Source organism: Eurosta solidaginis, chromosome 3, assembly GCF_040869045.1.
Source record: "Eurosta solidaginis isolate ZX-2024a chromosome 3, ASM4086904v1, whole genome shotgun sequence".
NCBI classification, from domain to species: Eukaryota; Metazoa; Arthropoda; class Insecta; order Diptera; family Tephritidae; genus Eurosta; species Eurosta solidaginis.
This window is the reverse complement of record NC_090321.1, coordinates 134,782,539-134,809,068: the sequence shown is the minus strand read 5'-3', so window position 1 is coordinate 134,809,068 and position 26,530 is coordinate 134,782,539. Positions and strand designations below refer to the sequence as shown.

At 38.1% G+C, this 26,530-nt stretch overlaps 1 protein-coding gene across 5 annotated transcripts in view; it reads right to left on the bottom strand.

Moving 5' to 3' along the window:
• Positions 1 to 26,530, bottom strand: part of sns (sticks and stones) — a 1,009,476-nt gene that overhangs the window by 357,752 nt on the left and 625,194 nt on the right. For all 5 annotated transcript variants that reach the window (XM_067773057.1, XM_067773055.1, XM_067773053.1 and 2 more), the window contains 2 exons: positions 24,118 to 24,254; positions 18,014 to 18,167 (listed from right to left, as the gene is read on the bottom strand). In XM_067773057.1, the coding sequence (XP_067629158.1) occupies positions 18,014 to 18,167; positions 24,118 to 24,254 (291 nt within the window). The remainder of the gene's footprint in view (positions 1 to 18,013; positions 18,168 to 24,117; positions 24,255 to 26,530) is intronic.

The window sequence follows — 26,530 nt, the reverse complement described above, 5'->3', positions numbered from 1 at the left end:
TTACGTATGTAGCATATATTGTTGTCTGAAAAAATCATAGAGATCGGTGGTATATATAGTATATATCTCATACAACCGATTGTTCAGATAAGGAACTTTTCGCAATATCTGCCCCATTTTAACAGCTATAAGCTTCAAATTTCACCAGTTGCTTACGTATATAGCATATATTGCTGTGTGAAAAAATCATAGATATCGGTGTTATATATAGTATATATCTGGTGGTATATATAATATATTGTAACGAATTTACTTGCAAATCCTCTTATTTGCAATCCTCTGCTAATTTCGAATCACTAAACTGTTGAATAAATAACTCCAATATGTAATAATGCAAAATGGCCTTTATTAAAGTACTTCACCATAACACTCAAACTGTGCAACGAATAGCTTGCTTAATAACCAAACTGATTGATAGCTCAAATGAAACTCTACTATTCAAAATAATACTGCTCTTGCTCGCTAGTTAGCTTCTTAGTCGAAACTGCTTGACAACTCAAATCAAACTGAATTCCAGCGCCTCTACAATTGCCGCCTTTTATTCTCTCGGATTTCAGCGTTCGCATCTTCTAGGCGCTTCCAGAATCTACTAGTCCAGCAGCTCTCAAACTTCTCAGCTGTAACTACAATTGCATGATTTTTATCGTTTTTCTCATTGCACACTTTCAGGAGTATCTCAGATATATGCATGTGTTTGTGCATTGACTCTCCGCTGCTCGTATACGTACATGGTACATATGTAGATACATAATGATTGATCTATGGATGTGAATTCACGTCACTGATTAGCATCGGCTTAGAGACGATAGCATCGCTCAGTGCTGCTAACATTCGTTACACTGCCTTCCACCTAAGTCTGATCGTCCCGATCCACTTTTCTACTCCGTCGTATCTCAATGCTTTGTATGCGGTAGATGGTATCACTGATCTTCTTCACAACCTTGTACGGGCCTTTCCAACTGCACCGAAATTTGGCTGGAACACCTTTCCGCCGGTGAGGGTTGTTTAACAGTACCGAATCTCCCGCCAAGAAACCTTCCGAATTAAAGTTCTTGTCATGCCAGTGTTTCATCTTACTACTCATTACCCTGGGCCGTTCCTTCACACTCTGTTGTTTGGCCAATGAACTACTTCGTAGAGCTTGCACTGGACGGATTTGCTTTGCATAATCAGCATCGTTCCGACGCTTCACAACAGTAGTATGCCTTGGCTTGAAACCAATCTTGCATTCTTTCTGCGAAATCCCTTCCTTCGTTTTAGTACGTCCGTCAGGGCTTTTCAATGCCAGTGTTTCTCTCACAGGTACCTTCGGTTTTGATTTGTTTGGCCCATTTGTTCCATCAACCTTTACCTTTGAATTTCGTGGCCTTTGTCGAGTCTTCTCCACCAGTACCCGATTACTGCTGAACCCTTTTTCCAAACTAAAGTCAAGTGGTATGTCCTGGTTCTCATAGCACAAAATTTTTCTGCGCATATCGATCCTGATGTCATGGTCAACCAAGAAGTATTGTAACGAATTTACTTCCAAATCCTCTTATTTGCAAATCTCTGCTAAGTGCGAATCACTAAACTGTTGAATAAATAACTCCAATATGTAATAATGCAAAATGGCTTTTATTAAAGTACTTTACCGTAACACTCAAACTGTGCAACGAATAGCTTGCTTAATAACCAAACTGATTGATAGCTCAAATGAAACTCTACTATTCAAAATAATACTGCTCTTGCTCGCTAGATAGCGTCTTAGTCGAAACTGCTTGACAACTCAAATCAAACTGAATTCCAGCGCCTCTACAATTGCCGCCTTTTATACTCTCGGATTTCAACGTTCGCATCTTCTAGGCGCTTCCAGAATCTACTAGTCCAGCAGCTCTCAAACTTCTCAGCTGTAACTACAATTGCATGATTTTTATAGTTTTTCTCATTGCATACTTTCAGGAGTATCTCAGATATATGCATGTGTTTGTGCATTGACTCTCCGCTGCTCGTATACGTACATGGTACATATGTGTAGACGCAATTATTGTTTCGTTTATGTAGATACATAATGATTGATCTATGGATGTAAATTCACGTCACTGCTTAGCATCGGCTTAGAGATGATAGCAATGCTCAGTGCTGCTAACATTCGTTACAATATATATAGTATATATATATATTTTAGCAATTTCGGTCCCGGTAGAAACTTCAAATTTCACCAAATGCTTACGTACATAGCATATATTGTTGGCTGAAAAAATCATAGTGATCGGTGGTATATATCTCATACAACCGATTGTTCAGATAAGAAACTTTTCGCACTTTCTGCCCCATGCTCATGGTTTATTAGCAATTGTTTTTGTTTTATCGGCCTATTGATAAAGTATTCAAGGTTCGAAACGAGCTCAAGGCCAGAAAAATACTTTTTTGTAATGATTATTGTTTTTTTTTTTAATTTTTCTATAATTGAGAAATTTTATTTTGTTTTTGGAATAGTAAGTAGAAAATTTTTCAGACCTTTCATAGCTGTGCAGATAGATCCACTGCGAAGGGTGCTAAGCCTTTATCATCAGTACGCTTTAGGCACGCTGCGCAAACCATTTAGCTATACAGCGGTGGTTTGTTCGACTGACAAATTGCTACTTCTATTCCTTCTTTACCTAATATATTTATTCAGCGTTGCGCCATCTGTTGCAAGGCACTGATAATGTTGGATTTGTTTATTGTCAATTACTTTTTTTGACATTTCCCAAGTGCTCATGGTTTATTAAGAATTGTTTTTGTTAAGGTATTCACCCTTCGAAATGGATCTATCTGCGCAGCTATGGTAGGTTGTCTGAAAAAAAATTTTCTACTTACTATTCGAAAAACAAAATAAAATTTTTCAATTATAGACAAATTAAAAAAAAAAACAATAATCATTGCAAAAAATTTTTGTTCTGGCCTTGAGCTCGTTTTGAACCTTGAATACTTTATAAATAGGCCGATAAAACAAAAACAATTGTTAATAAACCATGAGCACTTGGGAAATGTCAAACAAAGTAATTGACAATAAACAAATGCAACATTATCAGTGTCTTGCAACAGATGGCGCAACGCTGAATAAATATAGTTGGGCAGAAGGAATAGAAGTAGCAATTTGTCAGTCAAACAAACCACCGCTGTATAGCTAAATGGCTAGCGCAGCGTGCCTAAATCGTACTGATGATGAAGGCTTAGCATCTTTCGAAATGGATCTATCTGCGCAGCTATGGCAGGTTGTCTGAAAAATTGTCTACGTACTATTCCAAAAACAAAATAAAATTTTTCAATTATAGAAAAATTAAAAAAAAAACAATAACCATTACAAAAAATTATTGTTCTGGACTGGAACTCGTTTCGAACCTTCAATAGTTTGTAAATATATTTAATATGATTTCGAGGGCAGTGTTTTGTCAGACTTGCAGCCTTTTGGAGTGTGTGTACCTACTTAAATCAAACTGGCTACGAGTAGCACATAAGCGGTTGACTGTTGTATGTTGCTAGCAAAGTTTCTTTATATTTTTCCCAAGCATTGCCGGCAAGTGATTCGAGGATTTTGCTGCGGCCTTGCACTACAGCTACAATTTTGGTACCATGCGCTTTGAAGCACATACCCCTTTGGCCGTATGGGCTGCGCTCAAGCTTCCCTAGGCGCATCATCGTTGCAGTTGTTAACGCTACACTTTTGGTAACGTAATAATTAATAATTCGCGGTAAACGATTAAAAAAATATTTCAAAACTTTTAATAAATTCTAGAATTGAAAACATTTGTTGTTGATGTCGTTGTAGCGATAAACACATTTGTTCTTCAATAGGTGCGACCACTCACAAATTATTATGAAAGTCCTCTGATGGGAGGTCAAGGAAACTTGTTGTTTCAACAGTGTTGGACCATAACATAGAGAACTTGTTGTTAGATGCATCTAGATTACAATTGGAAGGACAGATGGCGACATGAGCAGACACATCGCATGTGGCACTTACATTACATAGGTCGGGGCTGAGCATGGATAAGCAAAAGTTTAGGTTCTGCGAGAGTTGCATAAGCTTTATTTATAACGAGGTTCACAGGGCGGAACCTTGCAAAGGCGTTTAACCTCTGTGTGGATTATATTTAAGGCCTCCTCAATATTTTCTGGAATTAATGGCTGTTTTAAGTGTCGAATATCAAGCAGTTGCTTGCTAGGGTGTCAGTTTTCGGCAAATCAGCAAAAACTCTATACCTTTTCCTATATGCTCCTTTATATTGAGCTCTTTTGCCTAACTATGTAGATGATATTCAGGGATAAAAGGGAGCATTCCGTGGCAATTCTGAGGGCAGTGTTTTGGCAGGTTTGTAGAATTTTCGAGTGTGGGCTGCGCTCAAGCTTGCCTAGGCACAGCCTGCTGTTGTTGTTGTTGTAGCGATAAGGTTGCTCTCCGAAGGCTTTGGGGAGTGTTATCGATGTGATGGTCCTTTGCCGGATACAGATCCGATACGCTCCGGTAACACAACACCATTAAGGTGCTAGCCCGACCATCTCGGGAACGATTTATATGGTCACATTAAACCTTCAGGCTATCCCTCCCTCCCCACCCCCAAGCTCCATGAGGACTACTCGAGTCACTCGAGGTGGCGGCCACCGTGGTGTGATGGTAGCGCGCTCCGCCTACCACACCGTATGCCCTGGGTCCACACCCCGGGCAAAGCAACATCAAAATTTTAGAAAAAATGTTTTTCAATTAGAAGAACATTTTTCTAAGCGGGGTCGCCCCTCTGCAGTGTTTGGCAAACGCTCCGGGTATATTTTTGCCATGAAAAGCTCCCAGTGAAAACTCATCTGCCTTGCAGATGCTGTTTAGGCCAATTTGTAGGGAAAATCAAGAGCAGCACAACGCAAATTGGAAGAGAAGCTCGGCCTTAGATCTCTTCGGAGGTTATCGCGCCTTGGAGTTACATTCCAAGATTGCGGGATGTGGTTCAGTTTTATGCAACCCTCAAAGATTATTCTAAGCTATTCTTCAATCGTTCCACCTGCCATCTGCACCATAGCCGGGAATATCCCTTTTGGACTGGCCAAATTTGAACTTTCCAAAAGTGTTTATTGCCCATTAAATTTTGGTATTTGTCACCAATCCTGGTACTTCTCGCTCCGTGTTAGGAGTGTATTCTTGCTCATCATCTCTAATGGGAAATGTGTGTTAAATAATACCTCAAAGGACTCTTCACTACAGTGTGACCCCTCCCTCGTCTTTTCCTATCAGTCCCTGGACCGTATCTCTTTTTCCAACTGAAATATCTCTTATACCTGTTCTCTTGGAAGACTCAACTCAACAACATTCTGTCATTATTTCTCTGGCCCATGCCAAACGATCGCTCTCGTCGTTGATTGAGTTAACCACTGTAACCAAGCGCTGCATAATTCTTAATGCGGCCCGGTATTGGGAGAGCGTTTTCTTAAGCTCCCTATCTCATTGTTCCCGTTTTAAAGTTAGTTTTTTGCCCGGGCGGGTAGACCTCTCCTTTACCGAGCACACTGGATGCATACTATCATCGCTGATTGCGATTTCCTTTTCCCTGGCTTGCGACGCCATCGCCATTTCCTTGTCACCCTTACTTTCCTTAGAAGTTTTGGAGTTCGTGTTAATCGTATGACCACATGCCCGACAAGGCAGGCTCAGCGCTTTATATACAGAGTATATTAACTTTGGTAACATACCGGTTGATAGTACGGCATAAATAAATCGAGATAAATATAGACTTCCATACATCAAAATTCTCAGAATGAAAAAAGGTCCGTCTCTCTGTGATTACGATAACTTAAGTAAATATTGAGATATCTTATTGAAATTTGGTATATTGGTTCCTTGGCATTCACCTCCCATCGCTATATAAACTGAGCGAAATCGGATAGTAACCACGCCCACATTTTATGTATATAACATTTTGGAAAGCACAGAAAACTTAAATATTTAGCAAATAATACACCTAGAATGTTGAAATTCGATGCGTGGCACTTTTATTACTAAGAGATTTTATATGTTTCGGGAGCTATAACTCGAAGAAAAATTAAGGGATCGTAATAAGGTTGGATACACATATTTTCCTTATAGAAGTATTTTTAGAATAAATGGACGGTTAAGGACCACGAGCATTTATATAAAAGTATTTTAAAAGGGCCGTAGACGAATTTAATAAGCTATACCTTTGCAAATATCAATTGTGTTTTACTTTCTAAATGGAATTATAACAAAAAGTTAGAAAATATCTGAAAATGGGCGTGGCACTGCCTCTTTTTTGACTAAGCAATTTTCTACGTTTCGGAAGCCATAACTCGAAGAAAAATCAAAATATCGTAACAAAATTGGGAATACATACAGAATACAGCAGACATTTTTTCTAGTAAAAATGGACGGGATCGGCTAAGACAGCGCGCACTTTTATTTAAAATATTTTTAAAAGGGTGTTAGGCTAGAGAAATTCAAAACACAAAAACAATTTCTATCATGAAAAAGCGAGACCACTATTCCCCCAAAATTAATGAGTTCGACATGTTTTTGTTTATGTTTTACGTTTTATTTTTACATTAACATTTTTAACAATAAAAACAATACAAATAACACGCGAAAATTATTTCGGTCTCTAATGGTTCACTTTTTTCACAAGATAGTTGATTTTAATTGTGTTTTTATGCACCAAATTTTCAAACTAAAATCAAAATTTTCATTTGTCAGAAAAAAATAAAGAAAAAACGGCCGAATGTCAAAAAAACCTATCGAAAAACAAACTGGCTCGTTTGTTTTTAATAAACTAGGTTGTATTTTTCTTGTATTTCGTTAGTTTTTTGAAATATAGTTTACACACTTACACCAGTACTGAAGCCGTATTAGGAGGGAGTGCGACAAAAAATTGAAGATAAAATACACTCAACTTATACTAATACGGGATCATTTGGGACCCTTTCGGCATCATTTCTGGATGGTTATCGGGATCCCGTCTGGGTAATTTCCGGACTATTAGGGGATCATTTGAGGACCTTTTCCGCATCATTTCTGGATAGTTTTCGGGATCCCGACGGGGTCATTTCGGTACTACTTTGGGATCATTTGGGGTACCTGCCGGCATCATTTCTGGTTGGTTTTCGGGATCCGTCCGGGATCCCGCCAGGGCCATTCCGGGACTATTAGGGGATCACTTGAGGACCTTTCCGGCATAATTTCTCTATAGTTTTCGGTATCCTTCCGTGATCCCGTCGGGGTCATTTCAGAACCTTTTCGGGATTATTTGCGGTCCCTTCCGGCATCATTTCTGGATGGTTTTCGGGATTCGACCGGGATCCCGTCGGGGTCATTTCGGGACTTTTTCTCGACTAATACGGGATTATAATGGGACCCTTTCGGTATCATTTCTGGATGGTTTTCGGGATACCTTCGGGATCTCATCAGGGTCATTTCGGGGCTATTAGGGATTATTTGGTGTACCTTCCGGCATCATTTCTAGATGGTTTTCGGGATCCGTCCGGGATTCCTTCGGGGTCATTCCTGCACTTTTTCGGGACTATTTCGGGATCATTTCTGGATAGCTTTCGGGATTCGTCCGGGATCCCGTCGGGGTAATTTCGGGATCATTTGGGGTACCTTCCGGCATCATTTCTGGATGGTTTTTGGGATTCGTCCGGGTCATTTCAGGACTTTTTCGGGATCATTTGGGGTATCTTGCGGCATCATTTCTAGATGGTTTTGGGGATCTGTCCGGGATCCCGTCGGGGCCATTTCGGGACTTTTTCGCGACTAATACGGGATAATTTGGGGACCCTTTCGGCATCACTTCTGAATGGTTTTCGGGATACGTCCGGGATCCCGTCAGGGTCATTTCGGGACTATTAGGGGATCATTTGGGGACCTTTCAGGCATCATTTCTGGATAGTTTTCGGGATCCGTCCGGGATCCCGACGGGGTCATTTCGGGATCATTTGGAGTATTTTCCGGCATCATTTCTAGATGTTGAACGCGGCCACCGTGGTGTGATGGTAGCGTGCTCCGCCTACCACACCGGATGCCCTGAGTTCAAACCCCGGGCAAAGCAACATCAAAAATTTTAGAAATAAGGTTTTTCAATTAGAAGAAAATTTTTCTAAGCGGGATCGCCCCTCGGCAGTGTTTGGCAAGCGCTCCGGGTGTATTTCTGCATTGAAAAGCTCTCAGTGAAAACTCATCTGCCTTGCAGATGCCGTTCGGAGTCGGCATAAAATCATGTAGGTCCCGTCCGGACAATTTGTAGGGAAAATCAAGAGGAGCACGACGCAAATTGGAAGAGAAGCTCGGCCTTAGATCTCTTCGGAGGTTATCGCGCCTTACATTTATTTTTTATCATTTCTAGATGGTTTTGGGGATCTGTCCGGGATCCCGTCGGGGTCATTTCGGGACTTTTTCGGGACTATTTCGGGATCATTTGGGTACCCTTCCGGTATCATTTCTGGATAGTTTTCGGGATTCGTCCGGGATCCCGTCGGGGTAATTTCGGGACTATTTCGCAGAGCAGAGCTCACAGAGTATATTAATTTTGTTCACTTAACGGTACCCCGTAACGGCATAAACTAATCGAGATAGATATAGACTTCTATATATCAAAATGATCTGGGCGAAAAAAGAAATTCATTAACCATGTCCGTCCGTTCGTCCGTCTGTACATAAGCACGATAACTTGAGTAAATTTTGAGGTATCTTAATGAAATTTGGTGGGTAAGTTCCTGGGCACTCATCTCAGATCGGTATTTAAAATGAACGAAATCGGACTATAACCAATGAGCGTTTCTTTATCTTTACCCAAAGTACTGCCAGCAAGAGATTTGAGGATTTTATCGCGGCTCTGGATTTTCGGTACAATTGCGGCTGCATGCTCACCAAAATGTAGATCCTGATCGAACGTCACGCCCAAGATTTTGGGGTGAAGACAGTAGATAGCGTTGTGCCATTGACGTGTTCAAAATGGTCGACATTTGGCACGTCCATGTTGTAATAAGGTCGCCGATGAGATCAGGGAGATAGCCGTTTATTTTATTGCAAAGCTCATCGATCTGTGGGCCTGGACCTGTGGTCATTATTGTACAGTCATCTGCGTAGGAAACGACAGTGACTCCTTCTGGTGGTGAAGGTAGAAGGAAGTTAAACAGAAGTGGGGATAGGACACCACCCATTGGCACCCCTTGTTAGTTCTTCTTGGTTTGGATGTTGCGTTCCTATATTGCACCGATGCCTGCCGACCAGACAGATAATTTGCGGTCCACCTTTTAAGACTTGGGGGAAGGGTAGACCCTTCCAGTTCTTGCTGTAACGTGCCATGGTTGACCGTAACAAAAGCTTTTGAAAGGTCTAATGCAACGAGTACTGCCCTATGATGGGGGTTTTGATTTAATCCGCAATTTATCTGAGTACTAATGGCACTTAGCGTTTGTGCTATGTAGTTTTCTGAAGGCATGCTGATGATTGGCTAGTTGCAAATTTGCTTTAAAGTAGGGGAGCAGAATGGTCTCAAGTGTCTTGGCTACTGGCGATAGGAGAGATATCGGGCGATAAGAATCTCCTATGTTAACTGGTTTCCCAGGCTTTAGTAGCGGTATCACCTTGGCCATTTTCCATTTTTCGGGGATGACAAAGGTGGAAAGGGACAGGTTGAATACATGCGCTAAATATTTCAATCCGTCTTTACCTAGAGTTTTAAACACCGGCATGACTATGCCATCGGGGCCCACTGATTTAGATGGTTTAGCATGACAGATGGCATCCTCAGCCTCTTTGGCGGTGATGGTAATTGGGGACGCGCTGTATTTATGTTTATGTGCACGTCTGTTGGCCCGCCGTCTAACTTTGTCAACCGAAGAATGCATTATATATTGTCGGCAGAACGCGCACGCGCATTTTTTCGCATGCGATAGCGCTTTTTCGCCAAAGGCGATGGAAATTTTGTCATTGTGCTTAGACAGACTCGATAGGAACTTTACTTTACTTTTCGCCCGCTTGTGTTCATCCACAAGCAATCTGATGCGTTGGTATATATCCCTTATTTGGGGGTCGCCGGGATAAAGATGTCTTATAAGGTCACGTTCGGGGATTCTTCCGGCGGGAATAAAACGAGCCGAGGCGGATTCAATGACCTTGCTGAAAGCACGTTCCCCTTGGCGAGCATCAGTCGGGACAGGGAGGGCAGAAAAGCGATTGTCTGTAAAGGGTTTGTACTCATCCCACTTTCCTTTTTTAAAGTTTATGAAAGTACCGTTTTCTGTGATGATGAAGTCGGCGTTTCGGTCAAGCGAAATAAGTATAGGTAGATGGTCAGATGCCAATGTTACCATCGGCTGCCAGTTGACGCAGTTTACCAGACCTGCGCTAACGATGGACAGATCTGGTGAACTGCGACAGCTTCCTACCATACGAGTGGGGGCGTCCCCGTTTATTGTGTAGAACGTCGTTTCTTCTATTTGATCCGCCAACATCTCACCCATGCTGTCCGCCTGGAGGTTTGAATGCCATAGATTGTGATGAGCATTGAAGTAGCGTGCCGTGGTTGACTGTGTCAAATGCTTTTGGCAGGTCAAGTGCCACGAGCACCGTCCTATGATGGGGTTTTTTCTGGTTCAGTCCGTAATTTTTCTGGGTGTTTATGGTATTTACCGCGGTGGTGGTGCTGTGCATCTTGCGAAAGCCATGTTGGTGGGTGGCTAGACGAAGATTTGTCGTGAAATGAGGGAACAAGATGGTTTTCAATGTCTTCGTTACTGGCGAATGGAGTGATATCGGTCGATATGACTAGCATTCGTTAGCTGGTTTACCATGCTTTAGTAGTGGAATTATATTTGCCATTTTCCGTGTTTCGCGAACACAGGACTTGAACGACAGGTTGAATACGTGCGTTATGTAGTTTATTCCCTGACCGGCAAGGTGTATAAGCATTGTGTTATGAATTCGTATTTATATGGAATGACCCTCTTCAATACAATACAACTCTGTCTTACTTCTATATGTCAAATAATAAATATATCCTTTACTTCCGGTTGAATTACAATTGAACTAAGTTGCTATTATTTTCACACGCTGCGAATATCGGTTTGTATATAACACATCAACAGGTTATGGGCTTAAGTCATCGCGGGTGAATTGTAGAATTGTTAATTCTTGAAGTCATTCTTGAAAAAAGTACACTTTGGTTGTCTCAAGACAAAAATATTGTGTTTCGAAAAACATAATGCAGGCGAACAATATTGGTTTCGCATTCGAACGTCTAAAAGGGCGTGAAAACTTCGATGTATGGAAACTCCACGCCAAATCTTAGCTAGTGATTAAATGTTGCTGGGAACTGGTACAATCGGGGTTAAAGGCTGATGCGGCACAAAAAGATGGTAAATCAGATGGACACGCTTTTGCCGAAATCACTCTAATGGTTGAGCCCATAAACTTTTCACACATTGCAACTGCTAAAACAGCAAAAGAGGCTTGGGAAGCCTTCATTTCAGCATACGAAGACTCCGGTTTAACGCGCAGAGTCGGACTATTTAAACAACTCGTCCAATGTAGACTCCCTGATTTCTCGTCGATGCAGGAGTGCTTGAATTCTTTAGTGATGACGTCATTAAAAGTGCAAAAAGCTGGACTTAAAATTGATGAAGAGGTGACTGCATCACTGATACTAGAAGGCCTGCCGGATGACTTTCGTGCTTTGGTTTTAGCTATCGATAACTCTAATCAAAAGCTTACAATTGATAGTGTCAAAACGCTTTTATTGCCAGAGGCGAAATTTGATAGACAAGAATCTGAAAATGCGCTTTACACAAAGAATAAAAAGAAAACAACTAAATTTCTTAGATGCCACAATTGCAAAGAAGAAGGTCACATTGCAAGAAAATGCCCCAATAAAAGAAGAGGTGGCAATACTCACACAAAAGGTGAGGAAATTCTATTTGCTTCGTTGCTTTCGCATGACAGCCGCACAGCTGATTGGTATATTGATTCTGGCGCAACCGCACATATGACGCAAAATAAAAACATTAGGGGGACTCATGAAAGCATATAAACTTATAAGGTGTAAAATTATATCCATTTACACACGCTATTATATGAACGCACCTAGTAATACCCTTGATAAACTTAATTGTTTATCAGCTGTATTATTGCCAATTTTTGATTGTTATACAAATTAAAAAATGCCAAGACTAAGTGAAAAATCAAAACTAAAATGCATTTACTTGCTGATATTGGAGATTTCTGATGAAAAGGTTGCATTCCTTTGAGTTTACCGCGTTTACACAATGAAATGTGCGCGTAAATTTATACAAATTATGTAAATGATTTTTCATACAAAATTTGATAGCTCGTTTACGCAATAGATAAATTTATACGTTCTCACACTTTATAAGGCATTTATACGGTTACATTAGTCCCCCTATTATTTTCAATGAAAAACAGTCAATTGATAAAAACATTATTGTAGCGAACAAGAAAACCATTCCAGTAGTGTCAAGTGGTAATTTTAAAATTAAAATTATGTTTATCATCCGGATACGATGCTGTGCTTAAAGTAGATTATGTTCCCGAGTTGTGCGCAAAGTTATTGTCCGTGCGCGAAATGACCAAAAACGGCAATAAGGTAATATTCAAAAAAGATTATTGCAGAATTTACAAGAACCAGAGCAATTTGATAGCCACCGCGACCGCTGTAAATGATCTATACAAATTAAACATTCATTGTGAAAAAAGTGCTTTTCTGGCCAGCAATGACTTTGATTTATGGCACCGCAGAATGGGCCACATGTGCACTGAAAAAAATTGGAAATGAGCAATGCGCTGTATGCATTAAAGGTAAGCAAATTCGTGCGCCTTTCAAAGAAAGTAGTACGCGTGCTAACAACTTGCTTGATCTGATCCATTCAGACGTCGCCGGTCCATTTCCAACTAAATCTCACTCGGGCCATAGATTTTTTGTGACCTTCGTGGATGATTATTCTCGAAAAGTTACTGTAGTGCCAATCAAGCAAAAGCCTGACGTTTTTGATGAATTTGTCAAATTTAAGACATTAGTAGAAAATCAGTGCTCACGGAAAATAAAAATATTTCGCTCAGACAATTGCACAGAGTACACTAACGGAAAGTTTAAAGAATTTTTAATGAAAAATGGCATAGTACACCAAACATCCTCGCCATATACACCCGAGCAAAATGGTGTAGCAGAACGATTAAATCGAACAATTGTAGAAAGAGTGCGCTGTATGTTGATTGACTCGGGTTTGAACAAGAAGTTTTGGGCTGAAGCGTCGGTCAGTGCAGCTTATATTTTGAATGGGGTTCCCTGCAGTAAAAATTTTCGGTCTCCAGAAGAAATCTGGTCGAATAGAATACAGACACTAAAGCATCTGCGCGTGTTCGGCAGTAAAGCCATGGCGCACATACCAAAAGAAAAACGTCAGAAATCAGACGTAAAGTCCATCGAATGCATATTTGTTGGGTACTGCAACACGTCAAAAACTTACCGCTTGTTTGACCCGAAAACGCTTAAAATTATAATAAGTCGCGACGTAGTTTTCATTGAAAAAAAACCGGCAAGGTCACACGTTTGTGAACTTTTCTACCGCGTTTCTGATTCCAACGAAGTTCAGAATTCAGGTGCAATAGAATATGGAGAATTCACGAACTTTGAAGAAAAGCAAAAAGAGATAGAACATAAAGAATTTACGAACGTTGAAGAAAAACGAGAAGAAGTAGAACATTGCGAATCCAAGAATGGCGAACAGAAGCCAAATGAAATAAAGAGTGAATGCGAAACAGATCCAATTGATTCTGATAATGCTGAATATGCTTTATCGTCCACCGAAGCAGAGTTCATGTCAATCACTTCGGCAATTCAGGAAGCAATATGGCTTCAAAGATTTCATCAGGAATTGGAGGGTACAGAAAAAACACTAGTACTTTACTGCGACAATAAAAGTGCAATACAAATCGCAACGAATAATTCATACTCGCCCCGTACGAAACACGTAGATATCAAAAGCCAGTTCATTCGACAACATCCACAAAATGGAAAGATCATCCTCCGCTATATCTCGACAAACGACATGGTAGCTGATATTCTAACGAAAGGAGTAGTTAAGGGAAAGCATACATATCTCTCAGAGGCTATTGGTATCAAGTCTGTAAAATTTTAAATCATAAACTACTTATATATGTATATATTTAGTTATAAACCTCTTTGTATACACTATTTAAGAGCGGCATTCAGGAAAGGTGTTATGAATTCGTATTTATATGGAATGACCCTCTACAATACAATACAACTCTGTCTTACTTCTATATGTCAAATAATAAATATATCCTTTACTTCCGGTTGAATTACAATTGAACTAAGTTGCTACTATTTTCACATGCTGCGAATATCGGTTTGTATATAACACATCAACACATTGGCTATACCGTCTGGGATTATTAATTTAGAGAGAACTTGGTCTTTTTAAGGGTTACTTCAACCTCTGTGGGGGTGATGGTAATGGGTGGCACGTCGTGTTTGCCTTCATGTAATAAAGGTTGCATTACAAATTTTCGGTTAAAAGCACGTTTTCTTGCTAGGTTTGCAGCTTCTGCCGGGGTATGATTCCCGACTGGCCGGAATGAAGCGTGCCAAAGCTGAAGCGATAACTTTGCGGAACACGCGCTCGCCTTGCCGGACATAAGTCGGAATAGGGAAAGCAGCAAAAGATTGATTTGTGAAAGTTGTATAGTCTTCGCAATTTTCTTTTCAAAGTTGATGATATTAGCTGATCGGTGTGTTTAAAGGAGAATGGGCAGGTGCTGAGATGTTGAGGTAAGCATCGGCTGCTATTCAACACAGTTAATAAGTTCTGCTCTGACGATGGAAATGTCGGGGGAGCTGCGATTGTATCCTGCGATTCGAATAGGGGTGTCGCCATTTATCGCGCAGAAAGTCTTATTGTTTATTTGTTGTGCTAGCTCCCTGCCTCTGGTGTCGACTTACTTACTTAATTGACGCTTAACAGTTTAAACGGTTATGGCCGTCCAAAAAGGAGCTCCATTTGCTTCTTTTCTCTGCTAACCGGAGCGATTTTACATCGTTCTCCACCTGGTCCTTCCAGCGGAGTGGGGGCCGTCCTCTACCTCTGCTTCCATAGGCGAGTTCCCTTTGATGTTGGGCTGAAATATACTGTATTGCATGGTATGATGGGTGATTAAGGCTAAGCTTCCACTATTACCCCTCTTGTGATCTTTCTTTCTAGATTCATTCTTGAATTGCGGCTATACGGATATTATTTCTATTCGTAAAATCAGTTATCTCCGCGATCTTTCCGGTTAACCCGTTACAATGTATTTACAGAATTCTGAAGTGCAACGCGGGATGTGGCAGTCCTCATACTGGGGGTTAGAGATGGGTTGTCCACGCCTTGAAGGACTTAGGCTTTTCGTGTGTGCTTCTGGAATATCTGGTGTTGATTGGCCGGTACTTGTGTTTTTGCAGCATTGTGGACTGAATGCGTTGGTCGGAGGGTTGCCATTGTTTCGCCGGGAACACTTATGAAGGTGGCAGTGGAAAGGCATGAACTGCATTAGACTGTCGTCGCAATCATAAATGTTCTTAGCTGGCATATGGAGCACGTGGTGTGGGGCACTAGGAGTTTATGGCTCCTTGCTGGGCGTGCGAGGAAAAGGCAACGCGAGAAGGGGGCAGAGGCTGGTGCTCGTCATTGCTTCTATCTATGCAGATTTTTGTAATGGATTGGAGCGGCCGTATGAGATGGAGATGCCGTTTGCCGGTTGATGTGGCTTGCTGTGCAGCATAGCTGCTAGAAGGTGCCGGAGGTACGCTTGAGCGTGAACCTTGCAACGTCCTTGGACGCAAACAGAATAGAGCCAGAAAAGTTTTGTAAAAATTTCAATGGTCGACGAATGTTGGATTCTAGCCCAAAATATCCTGAATGATGCAGCCATTCATGGCACGTGACACACCGACATTAGTGCGACCGTCTGAAGTAGATGCCTTCCAAAGCTTCCCGGAGCAGAGAGAAAAAAAACCCGAATCGCTCCGGTACATAGGACCTGATGACGTGGGAAGCGAAGTGAGGTCCAAACGTCTAGGGTTCAAGTCACGACTGAAGCAGTATCAAACATATTTTTTTATTATTATTATTTTGTGCGGCCACCGTGGTGTGATAGTTGCGTGCTCCGCCTACCACAGCGACGATTTTTGGTTCCCGCCCTGGACACAGCAACATTAAAATTTTAGAAATGAGTTTTTTCAAATAGGGGAAAATTTATCTAAGCGGGGTCGTCCCTCGGCAGTATTTGGCAAAACACTCAGAGTGAATTCTCAGTAAAAACTCGTCTATATTGCAGATGAAGTTCGGAGTCGGCATTAAAAAAAAGTTGGTCCCGTCCCGCCAATTTGTAGGAAAAATTAAAAAAGAAGCTCGTCCTAAAATCTGTTCGGAGGTTATTGCGCCTTACATTTACTTTTTATTTATTTATTATTAAAATTAAAATTTTCAAAGTAAAAAACTACTCCGCACTTCTTGGGGATAAAATTAACACTATTTTCATCTTAATTTTTATATACAAAAACACCATAAAGTGCGGTTTTGACACCAACATATTTTTGTGTGTGTACATCAGTTTGAGTGTTTAGCCTTATTTTATGTCACGAAATTTGAGAAAACAGATCTCTAATAAACTAGGCTGCTCATTGGTGCTCACTAATCACTACTGAAGTAAATTTTTGAATATTAGGAATTTTTTCTCGCAGGTACCTCAAATATCCTCGTGTCATCCTGGTCCACACAAACGAAATCCTTTTGTCAAAATATTACTTTATGAAAAAAATAATTAAAAAAAAAAGTGTAAGCTAAACGGCTCTATTGAAAATAATACCTATATTAAGTAATAATAACACTAAAAGCTAGAAAATAATTAGGTAGGCCCTAGTCATCACACTCCTCACCAAAGGACGTTGATCAGACAAATAAATAAAAGCGTGGATCGCGTCAAATTTCTATTGATAGTCAACCGCTCATATCTTTACAAATCAAATTTTCATATATGTATAAGTAGGCCCAACTGAACCTTAATCAGGTTATGCTACGACTCACGTTTTTAGAAATTTCACGCGCCCAACGCTTTTATTTATTTGTCTGATCAACGCATAGCTTTTAGTACTATTCCTACTTAATAAAGGTATTCTTTTCAATTTTATTTAATTTCCTATTATTTAGTTCATTTAGTGCTTCATTATTACAAAGACTCTTTCCTGACAATTTGTTACGATCTAACTCCTCCATAAAGCGATTTCTATTTCTGTATGTAATATGTGTTCCAAGTATGAGCCGAATCGGACCACAAATACGATTTTTTTTACTACCTTGATCCTTGCGCTACCTGCCGGCGATTTTTTTTCATGTGACGCTTTCTATTAATGTATATAATATGTGTTCCAAATATGATCCAAATCTAACCCCAAATACGAGTTTTTACTATCTCGATCCTTGCGCCACTTGGCGGCATTTTTTCATATTTCGCTTTCTACTCATGTATGTAATATGTGTTCCAAATATGGGCCAAATTGGACCACAAATACGATGTTTGTTTGAATATCTCGATCATTACGCCACCTAATGGAGATTTTTTTATAGGGCGGTTTCCATTCATGTATGTAATATGTGCTCCAAACATAAGCCTAATCGGAGCACAAATACGATTTTTTTACTATCTCGATCCATCAGAACAGAAAACGACACTGATGATGGCGCAACGTCGGAACCGGTTTGCCTCCAAACCAAATTTGACAAGAGATGACGGAAAATCGTTCCAATATACATCAATTATCCACGCAGTCGGAAAAGCAACAGAACAAGGCGAAGAGATTTATCAAATAATGTGAATTTTGCAGTTTCAAATTTTTTTTTTGTAAGAAAACGAGTTTGGATGTTATGTTTTCCATATAAAAAATAATACAATTAAGGTATATGCTCCTTTCGAAATACTTACAATGTACACTAAGAGTTGTGGTCTCGAAATGTGGTATTTCAGTCGCGCTATTAGATGCTTCGCATCGATATTGAGCTTGGTTATCTGTTACATTAGCCAGAATAGTTATTTCAGCAGAAACTGATTTATCAGCGGTACGGATTACGGAATTAACCTGTAATAAAAATAATTTAATGTTGCATGTAATTATTTTTATAATACATTATAGCAATGCAAATACAATTTTTGCGAAAACAAACTTTTCAGCGCTATTATTGATAGAAAGTTTATAAAAATATGAAAATTTTAATTAACGAATTCTATATTTAGAAGAGTTTATTTTTAATGCTTTTCAAAATGTTTCAGACGTCATTTTATAATTTGCCAAAAATAAGAGAAATAAATTTACAAAGGTTCGAGAAAAAGATAAGTCTAAAGGCTTGGTTTCCTCGGAAAGCGGTGCCGCTTTATTATGACCGCTAAAGAACGGCCGGTATACTCACCGTTTTCAGCGTCACCACTTTGTAGGAAACTATGAACACTTATGGCAGACGATCCACAATATTTTATTTTACATTTTCCCTTTTTTTAATTTTTCGTCTTATTTTTTTAACTGCACATACAATAAAATTAAAAAAAATGTTTAGTTAAACGGTTTTATTGAAAACAATACTTACATGAAGTAATAATAATACTAAAAGCTAGAAAATAATTAGGTAGGTCCTAGGTACTAGTCATCACACTCCTCATCAATCTAGGGCGTTGATCAGACAATTAAATAAAAGTGTTGGGCGCGTACAATTTCTAAAAATGTGAGGCGTAGCATAACCTTATTAAGGTTCAGTTGGTCTTATATATGACTATCAATAGAAATTTTACGCGTCCAACGCTTTTATTTAATTGTCTGATCAACACACTAGATTGATGAGGAGTGTGATGACTAGTACCTAGAACCTACATAATTATTTTTTAGCTTTTAGCATTATTATTACTTCATGTAAGTATTGTTTTCAATAAAACCGTTTAACTTTAAATTTTTTGTTAAATTATTTTATTTTCAAGTTTCAGTCTTTATATAATTGCCTATTATTTGTCATTCTATTTAGTTCATTTAGTGACTCATTATTATACGGAATCTTTTCTGACAATTTGTTATAATCTATGTCCGCAATACATAATCCTTCCAAAGACTTTACCCAACCCTGCGCTTGTTCCTCCACGAACTCCAAACTATTTTGATGTCACTTTTACCGGACTGTATGTCATATTTGTTCCAAATATGAGCCAAATCGGACATCGTAGGTCGCTTTCTATTATTGTATGTATTATGTGTTCCAAATATGAAAAAATTTTTTGAATATCTCGATCCTTGCGCCATCTAGCGGCGATTTTTTCATAGGTCGCTTTCTATTCATGTATGTATTATGTTTTCCAAAAATGAAAAAAATCGGACCACAAATACGATTTTTTGAAATATTTCGATCCATGCGCCACCTGCCGGAGTTTTTTTTTCTTGCTATTGCATTGTCATCAGGTTCTGAACTATATTCCAAGTTTCAAATTTGTAGCTTATCGGGAAGTTACTTAAATTTCAATTACAAAATTCGTGCCAGCCAGCCTAAATAAAACCGTTTAAAAATAAAACATGTTCAAAAAAATTTTAATTCAAAAATATTGTTTATTTTATAAATATTTGACAAAATGTTAACCGCTTTGACAATAGCGGTGGCAAAAAACGGTGATGAACGAGTTTCTACCGTCATGACGGCCGTAATATTTTTTGCCCTGCCGCTATGTTACGTTACGGTGAACTTCACCGTCTTCTTAGTTTATACATAATTACTTTCATAATTACTTTTACACTGCAACATTTTTGACAACATACTCTACCACTATGTAACGGCCGCTGTATAGCGGCACCGCTTTCGAGGAAACCCAGCCTTAAGAATTATTTGAATATAACATACATACATATATCCAAATTATAATTATATGATTTTCAAATTTCAAAAACATCACAAAAATTTCATAAAGTATAAAAAAGCTCTTCAAAATAATTTTGCGCAATAAAATTGTTTTCAATCATCCGAAACTATCTATAAATTTTTACTTTGTTTGAGTTTTCAAAAATAATTATCTGGGATTTTTATTTATAAAAGTCTTGATATAATAAGTACAAAAAAAGAAATTAACTTCAACGCGCGATATACCTCCTCTCTTCCAATTTGCGTCCTGCTCCGTTTTAATTTTTCGTACAAATTGGAGAAACTGGATCACATGCTTTACGCCATATCCGAACGGCATTTGCAAGGTAGATGAGTTTTCACTGAAACGCTTTTTCATGGCAGAAATACAATCGCAGTGTTTGCAAATCACTGTCGACGGACGACCATGCTTAGAAAAACTTGTTTCTAAATTTTTCATGTGGCTTTGGACGGCCGCCATATGATATAATAATTATGGACAGTAAATTTCCTTTTAAGTCTTAAAAATTTGTTGTCTTTCGATTTATGTTAGATATGCAAGTATTCGCAAATAAGACTTCAAGTGGGAATGTGTGATATGCTTTAACACTGATTCGGAAATTCTATGGACTAGCCTACTTGTTTGTTTCGTTGATATTTAGAACCGAAGCCAATGCAGGAAACTAAGATGGACCACGAATAATGCTTCTATTAAAAATGGGCGTAATCGGTGTATAACCACGCCTACTTTTCATATGTATATCGAATACTTCCTATAATTAGATTTTTTCGATGTTCCGATACCTAACTAAGCTATTTTCAAATTGGTCTATTTTTACAAAATTGACCCTTTTTACAAAATTGTTTAATATGTATTTGTAGTCTACCTATAGGCTTACTTCTCTAAAATTTTAGCATTGTATTTTTACAAGTTACAGAGATGCCACCATATATGTGCCCCCAATACGTATTTTTGTGCTTTTATATAGAAAGTGGTCGAAGTTGTCCTTAAATTTTTATAGTTTTTGCTGGAACATATCAACCTTGAATAAGGAATCTGCACAGCAAGTTTCGTAGTTTTACCTTTAACCGTTCCAAGGATATCGCCAGCGAAAGCAGAGAAAAATATCTGATGATAGGTAGGCGTTTCCATGATAAAACTATAAAATAGTTTCTAATTGTTTTAAAATCGGTTTTTGTGTATTATTGTGTGGATTAGGAGACCAGCCCTACTCTCAAGTGTTCTCGCTACTGCTGAAAGGAATTATCTAGGTTGGAGGTACGCGTTAGTTGGTTTTTTGCCCTATTCATTCATTAATTGGAGAGGGTACAACTTATGGCGCGTTTGCTAAGGCCTATGATAATAATATCAACAGCATACGCCAGCAATTGTACGTATATGACCATGGATCTGCTGTTAGAATTGATTTCTCCAGCATTAGGTGAAATAAGTAACATGATAGGAAGCCACTTTGTCTGGATCCAATTTTGGTTTTGACTGGTCGGAGAAGTCCTTCCTAATTAAAAAATGTATTGCTTAGTGAAAAATACATAATTATAATGGATAAGCAGTATGTAATCTTCAAAAGTAATATTATCATTATCTAGTTACACCGGGCTTTCACGGCACCATAACATGCCCACGCCATCAAAGACGCTCGCAGCTTAGCTGAACCTCATCCTTCAGCTGAAGTTTCTTGGTTCGTCTGGGCTGAATTTACCAGCTTTATGGTCAAAGCCAGCCGCTGTTGTATAGATATTGTGCTGGGCTATAATACCGAAAGTCCTACGTTCAAGTGATGGGTCAACCCACATCAAAAATATTTAAGAGAATCTGTATCGTCCTCGGAATTGCCTAGGCACCAGAAGTTCCCCTGCCTCAGTAGCTAAAGTTTTTGGTCGGCATAAAACATGAGTTTAGGTCCACCAAATTATAGAAAAACGATTACTCTAAATTGGAAGAATATCCCTCAGAAGATGCTTGTTTATGCTGGAAATATTCCTTGCCCACCCAAAAAATATTGTTTTTACCGATTAAAAATTCTGTTCTACATAAAATAATACAATGTTAGAAAAATAATATTTATTGTATGTATTTTTTATTATTATGAAAACAAAGTCAAAATAAAAAAACAAAAACGAGAGAACAGTTAGAACTTTAAAATTTTTGTAAACGCCATTTACTTCTCAACGGTTTTACCTTTTAATATTTGTATGACGGGCGTTTTTTTCATGCCCATTTTTTTTAATTTTCACGTTTGTTGATTTAAAATCATGTAGCCAACCAACATGCCAAATTTGAAGCTAATGGCTGAAATAGGAATTGGAGCATCGAAGAAATCAATTTATAGGAAAGGTTTGATATATAAAAACAAGGCGTCGCTATATACCAATCACGCTCATTTTTAGTAGAAGCCTTACTCGTGCTCAGTAGAAGTAGTATGCCAAATTTAGTTAGACCACCTTCATTCACCTTCACCGAATGGATGGATGAGCATTGCTAACTTTTAATTTTCTTCTGCTTGAGGCTACCGACTTCTTCGGTTGCTTTTAGCCGGTGGAGGCTGCAGAATAATCGGTTGAAGCTACCGTAAAAAAAAAGGTAAAGGCTACTGGTTGACAATCGTGATGCATAAACGAATCCATTCTTTACCTCATTCTAAACTAGACAGAACATATCATATATGTGGCATCAACAAACTGGGTCAACATTGTTGCTGAAAAAAATCCGAAATAGTAGCATCGAATTTCAAAAGAAGCCCCAAGATTTCAAAATTTTTTAATTTGAAATCTAGCAAAACTCCCATTTAGTATCTCAAACAGCAATAATGAGTAGTTTAGTGTTCCTAATAAAAATTTAAATATAAAGATTTATTGCTTTCATACATAACCAAATAAGTTTTGAATTTTCACGCCTCCAGACACGGAGATTAGCATCCGAAACCCGGCTAACGAAGAAGAACACTAAAACCCGCAGTCGACCGGCGGAGACCGGAGGGTTGGCAGCCTTATATGTATGTATAGTATACCGTAGATTACGTCGAAAAAAGAAAAATCCAACCCTAAGTTGGATGCTTCTTTTATTTTATTTTATTTTATTTTATCTTATTTTATTTTTTTTTTTTGTATCCTTGTGAATACCTCCGAAACCTTTTTTAGCTTGGTTATTTGATATTTGATTTTAACAATTTTATGTAATTTTTCCATCTTGAGAAGCTCTATAGTAAATGGAAATGGCTCTATAGTAAATTGTCCTTTCCCTTAAACTGTGGTTTTTCGTTTTACTAAACTATGAAAGATTGACTGCAAAGCTGAAAAGAACATTAGAAGTAATTATAGAGCTTCTCAAGACCAGAATAATGAAATTAATTTAAAAAACGCATGCCCTCTAACCAAGTGTCTATAAAAAAAACAATTTGGTCTGTACAAATGAATTCCGAAACCCTATCAAGGTAAGTCTTAGGAACCCATGCATTACAGTGGTCCTTATAATCAAATAAACGATTTTTTCCGGTCTCATCCCCCTGACGGTTATAAAACCAGAGTCAAAAGTTTCGGATTTAAATTTTGGTCCCGATTGAAGACGGTTAAGGGGTTTTGCGTCGCAGAGGGGTCAAAGTTAAGACTCTTCTATGGAGTCTAAAAAAATTAAAATTGAATTTTTTGTTTTCAATACACAAAATCGGTACTATTATATTTGGCCATATCAAATAACAATTTTTTGTCCCGATTGGAAACGGTTAAGGCATGTTTTGCATGGATCCAAGGACAGATTTTATTATCAAGTCTAAATATGTAAAAATTTGAACTTTAATCACTGCGCGACACCAGCTTCTTTTCGGGCCCACAATTTACATGTGAGATCCCCAACTTTAGTATTATCGATTTCGGGTATTAGGTATCAAACAATTTCATTTTAATTTGAATTCAATTAGTCTTCCGCAGTATGACACGTTTTAACCGTCTCCAATCGGCAACAAAATTTATATGTGATATTTTTGATTTAGGAATTACAAGCTGAAAGAGTGAGACTGGAAAAAATCGTTAGTGGGATTTATTATATACATATGTACAAACATCGAAAATATAAAGTTTGAAAAAACTTTTGTGAATTTAAAAGTTTTGTATATCACTTGTTCATAGTAATTTAATTTAACTTACTCTTTTATCATTTTTGAACCATGTTAGAGTGGCTAAAGGATTTCCACCTGATGAGACACATAATAATTTTTGCACTGAACCAGCTGGTATAATTTGGCCTGCCATATATCCAGATATTATTGGTGGAGATGGTGGATCTGTGGATAAAAAGGTATCATACAATTATTTGGGTTGTTAGTACAAAAGATATTAAGCAGTGTATACATGTACATACATATGAGTGTACAGTGTTATACAAAAACAAGAGGCAATTAAGTGTTTCTATAAATACCTGGCAGGAAGAGAAGCTAACTACGTGTTATCGATAAGTTGGTGTCAAACAAGTCAAATAAATTACTACGCATTATTATTTGACTATTTTCTTTGAAAAGAGCTGAAAATATTTCCAAGGCGATGGCAGAAGGAAACTCAGAGTTGGTTACACGTGCATGAACACCAGACGTAAAGTAGTGAGCGGTAGTTATTTCTATGGCAACATTGCATGACTCGCAGCTAGTTTAATAGCTAACTTTTTTGTAAATAAAATAATTAAAAAAAATTTTTAAGTTAAACGGTTTTATTGAAAACAATACTTACATGAAGTAATAATAATACTAAAAGCTAGAAAATAATAAGGTAGGTCCTAGGTACTAGTCATCACACTTCTCATCAATCTAGGGCGTTGATCAGAGAATTAAATAAAAGCGTTGGGCGCGTGAAATTTCTAAAAATGTGAGGCGTATTAACCTTATTAAGGTTCGGTTGGTCTTATGTATGACTATCAATAGAAATTTGAAGCGTCCAACGCTTTTATTTAATTGTATGATCAACGCCCTAGATTGATGAGGAGTGTGATGACTAGTACCTAAAACCTACCTAATTATATTCTAGCTTTTAGTATTATTATCACTTCATGTGAGTATTGTTTTCAATAAAACCGTTTAACTTAAAAATTTTTTTTTTTAATATTTCATTTTCAAGTTTTAGTCTTTATTTAATAGCCTATTATTTTTCATTATATTTAGTTCATTTAGTGACTCATTATTACACGGACTCTTTTCTGACAATTGTTTACAATCTATGTCCTCAATACATAATCCTTCCAAAGACTTTACTCGACTCTGCGCCACGTACGCTTGTCCCTCCACGAACTCCAAACTATTTTGATGTCACTCACTTCTACCGGACTGTATATAATATTTATTCCAAATGTGCGCCAAATCGGACATCGTAGGTCGCTTTCTATTCATGTATGTATTATGTGTAACAAATATGGACCAAATCGGACCACAAATACGATTTTTTTGAATATCTCGATCCTTGCGCCACCTAGCGGCGATTCTTTTTTCATAGGTCCCTTTCTATTCATGTATGTATTATGTGTTCCAAATATGAACCAAATCGGACCAAAAATACGATTTTTTTTCATAGGTGTCTTTGTATTCTTGTATGTATTATGTGTTACAAATATGAACCAAATCGGACCAAAAATAAGATTTTTTTGAATATCTCGATCCTTGCGCCACCTATCTGCAATTCTTTTTTCATAGGTCCCTTTCCATTCATGTATGTATTATGTGTTCCAATTATGAACCAAATCAGACCACAAATACGGCTTTTTTGCATATCTCGATCCTTGCACCACCTAGCGGCGATTTTTTTCATAGGTCGCTTTCTATTCATGTATGTATTATGTGTTCCAAATATGAAAAAAATCGGACCACAAATACGATTTTTTGAAATATTTCGATCCATGCGCCACCTATCGGCTTTTTTTATTATTGCATTGTCATCAGGTTCTGAACTATATTCCAAGTTTCAAACTTGTAGCTTATCGGGAAGTTACTTAAATTTCTATTACAAAATTCGTGCCAGCCAGCCAGCCAGCCTGTCAAGTTAAGCTAAATAAAACCTTTTAAAAAGTGAGTTTCTTTGGGCTTTCCCGCTTTTCAACTATCTAGCTTGTTTTTAGCGATTACTTATACTTTATACCCAACGTGTACTTGTACACAAGGGTATTATAACTTTATTTGGATAGCGGTAGTACTTAATGGCATAAGGGAGTCCAGATAGATAAAGTTTTCCTTACATATGTATATCAAAATCATCAGCATTGAAATATATTTTAATCAAGACATGTCCGTCTGCCTGTCCGTTAACAGGATAACTAGAATAAAACCTGAAATATCTTCACGAAATTTGGTATACTGCCAATCTGGACCCAAAATAGATTGGTATTGAACGTGGCAAAATCGAACGATAACCACGCCCAATTTTTTATTTTTATTTATTTTATTTATTCGATTCCGAAAATTAAAAAAATCCATAATTTATTACCAAAAAGACCGATAGTGACAAGAAATAGAAATATGGAAACATTTTGGACGACGGGCGTTGTAATAATGGGGAAAAAAAAGTAATTGGGTTTGGTGTA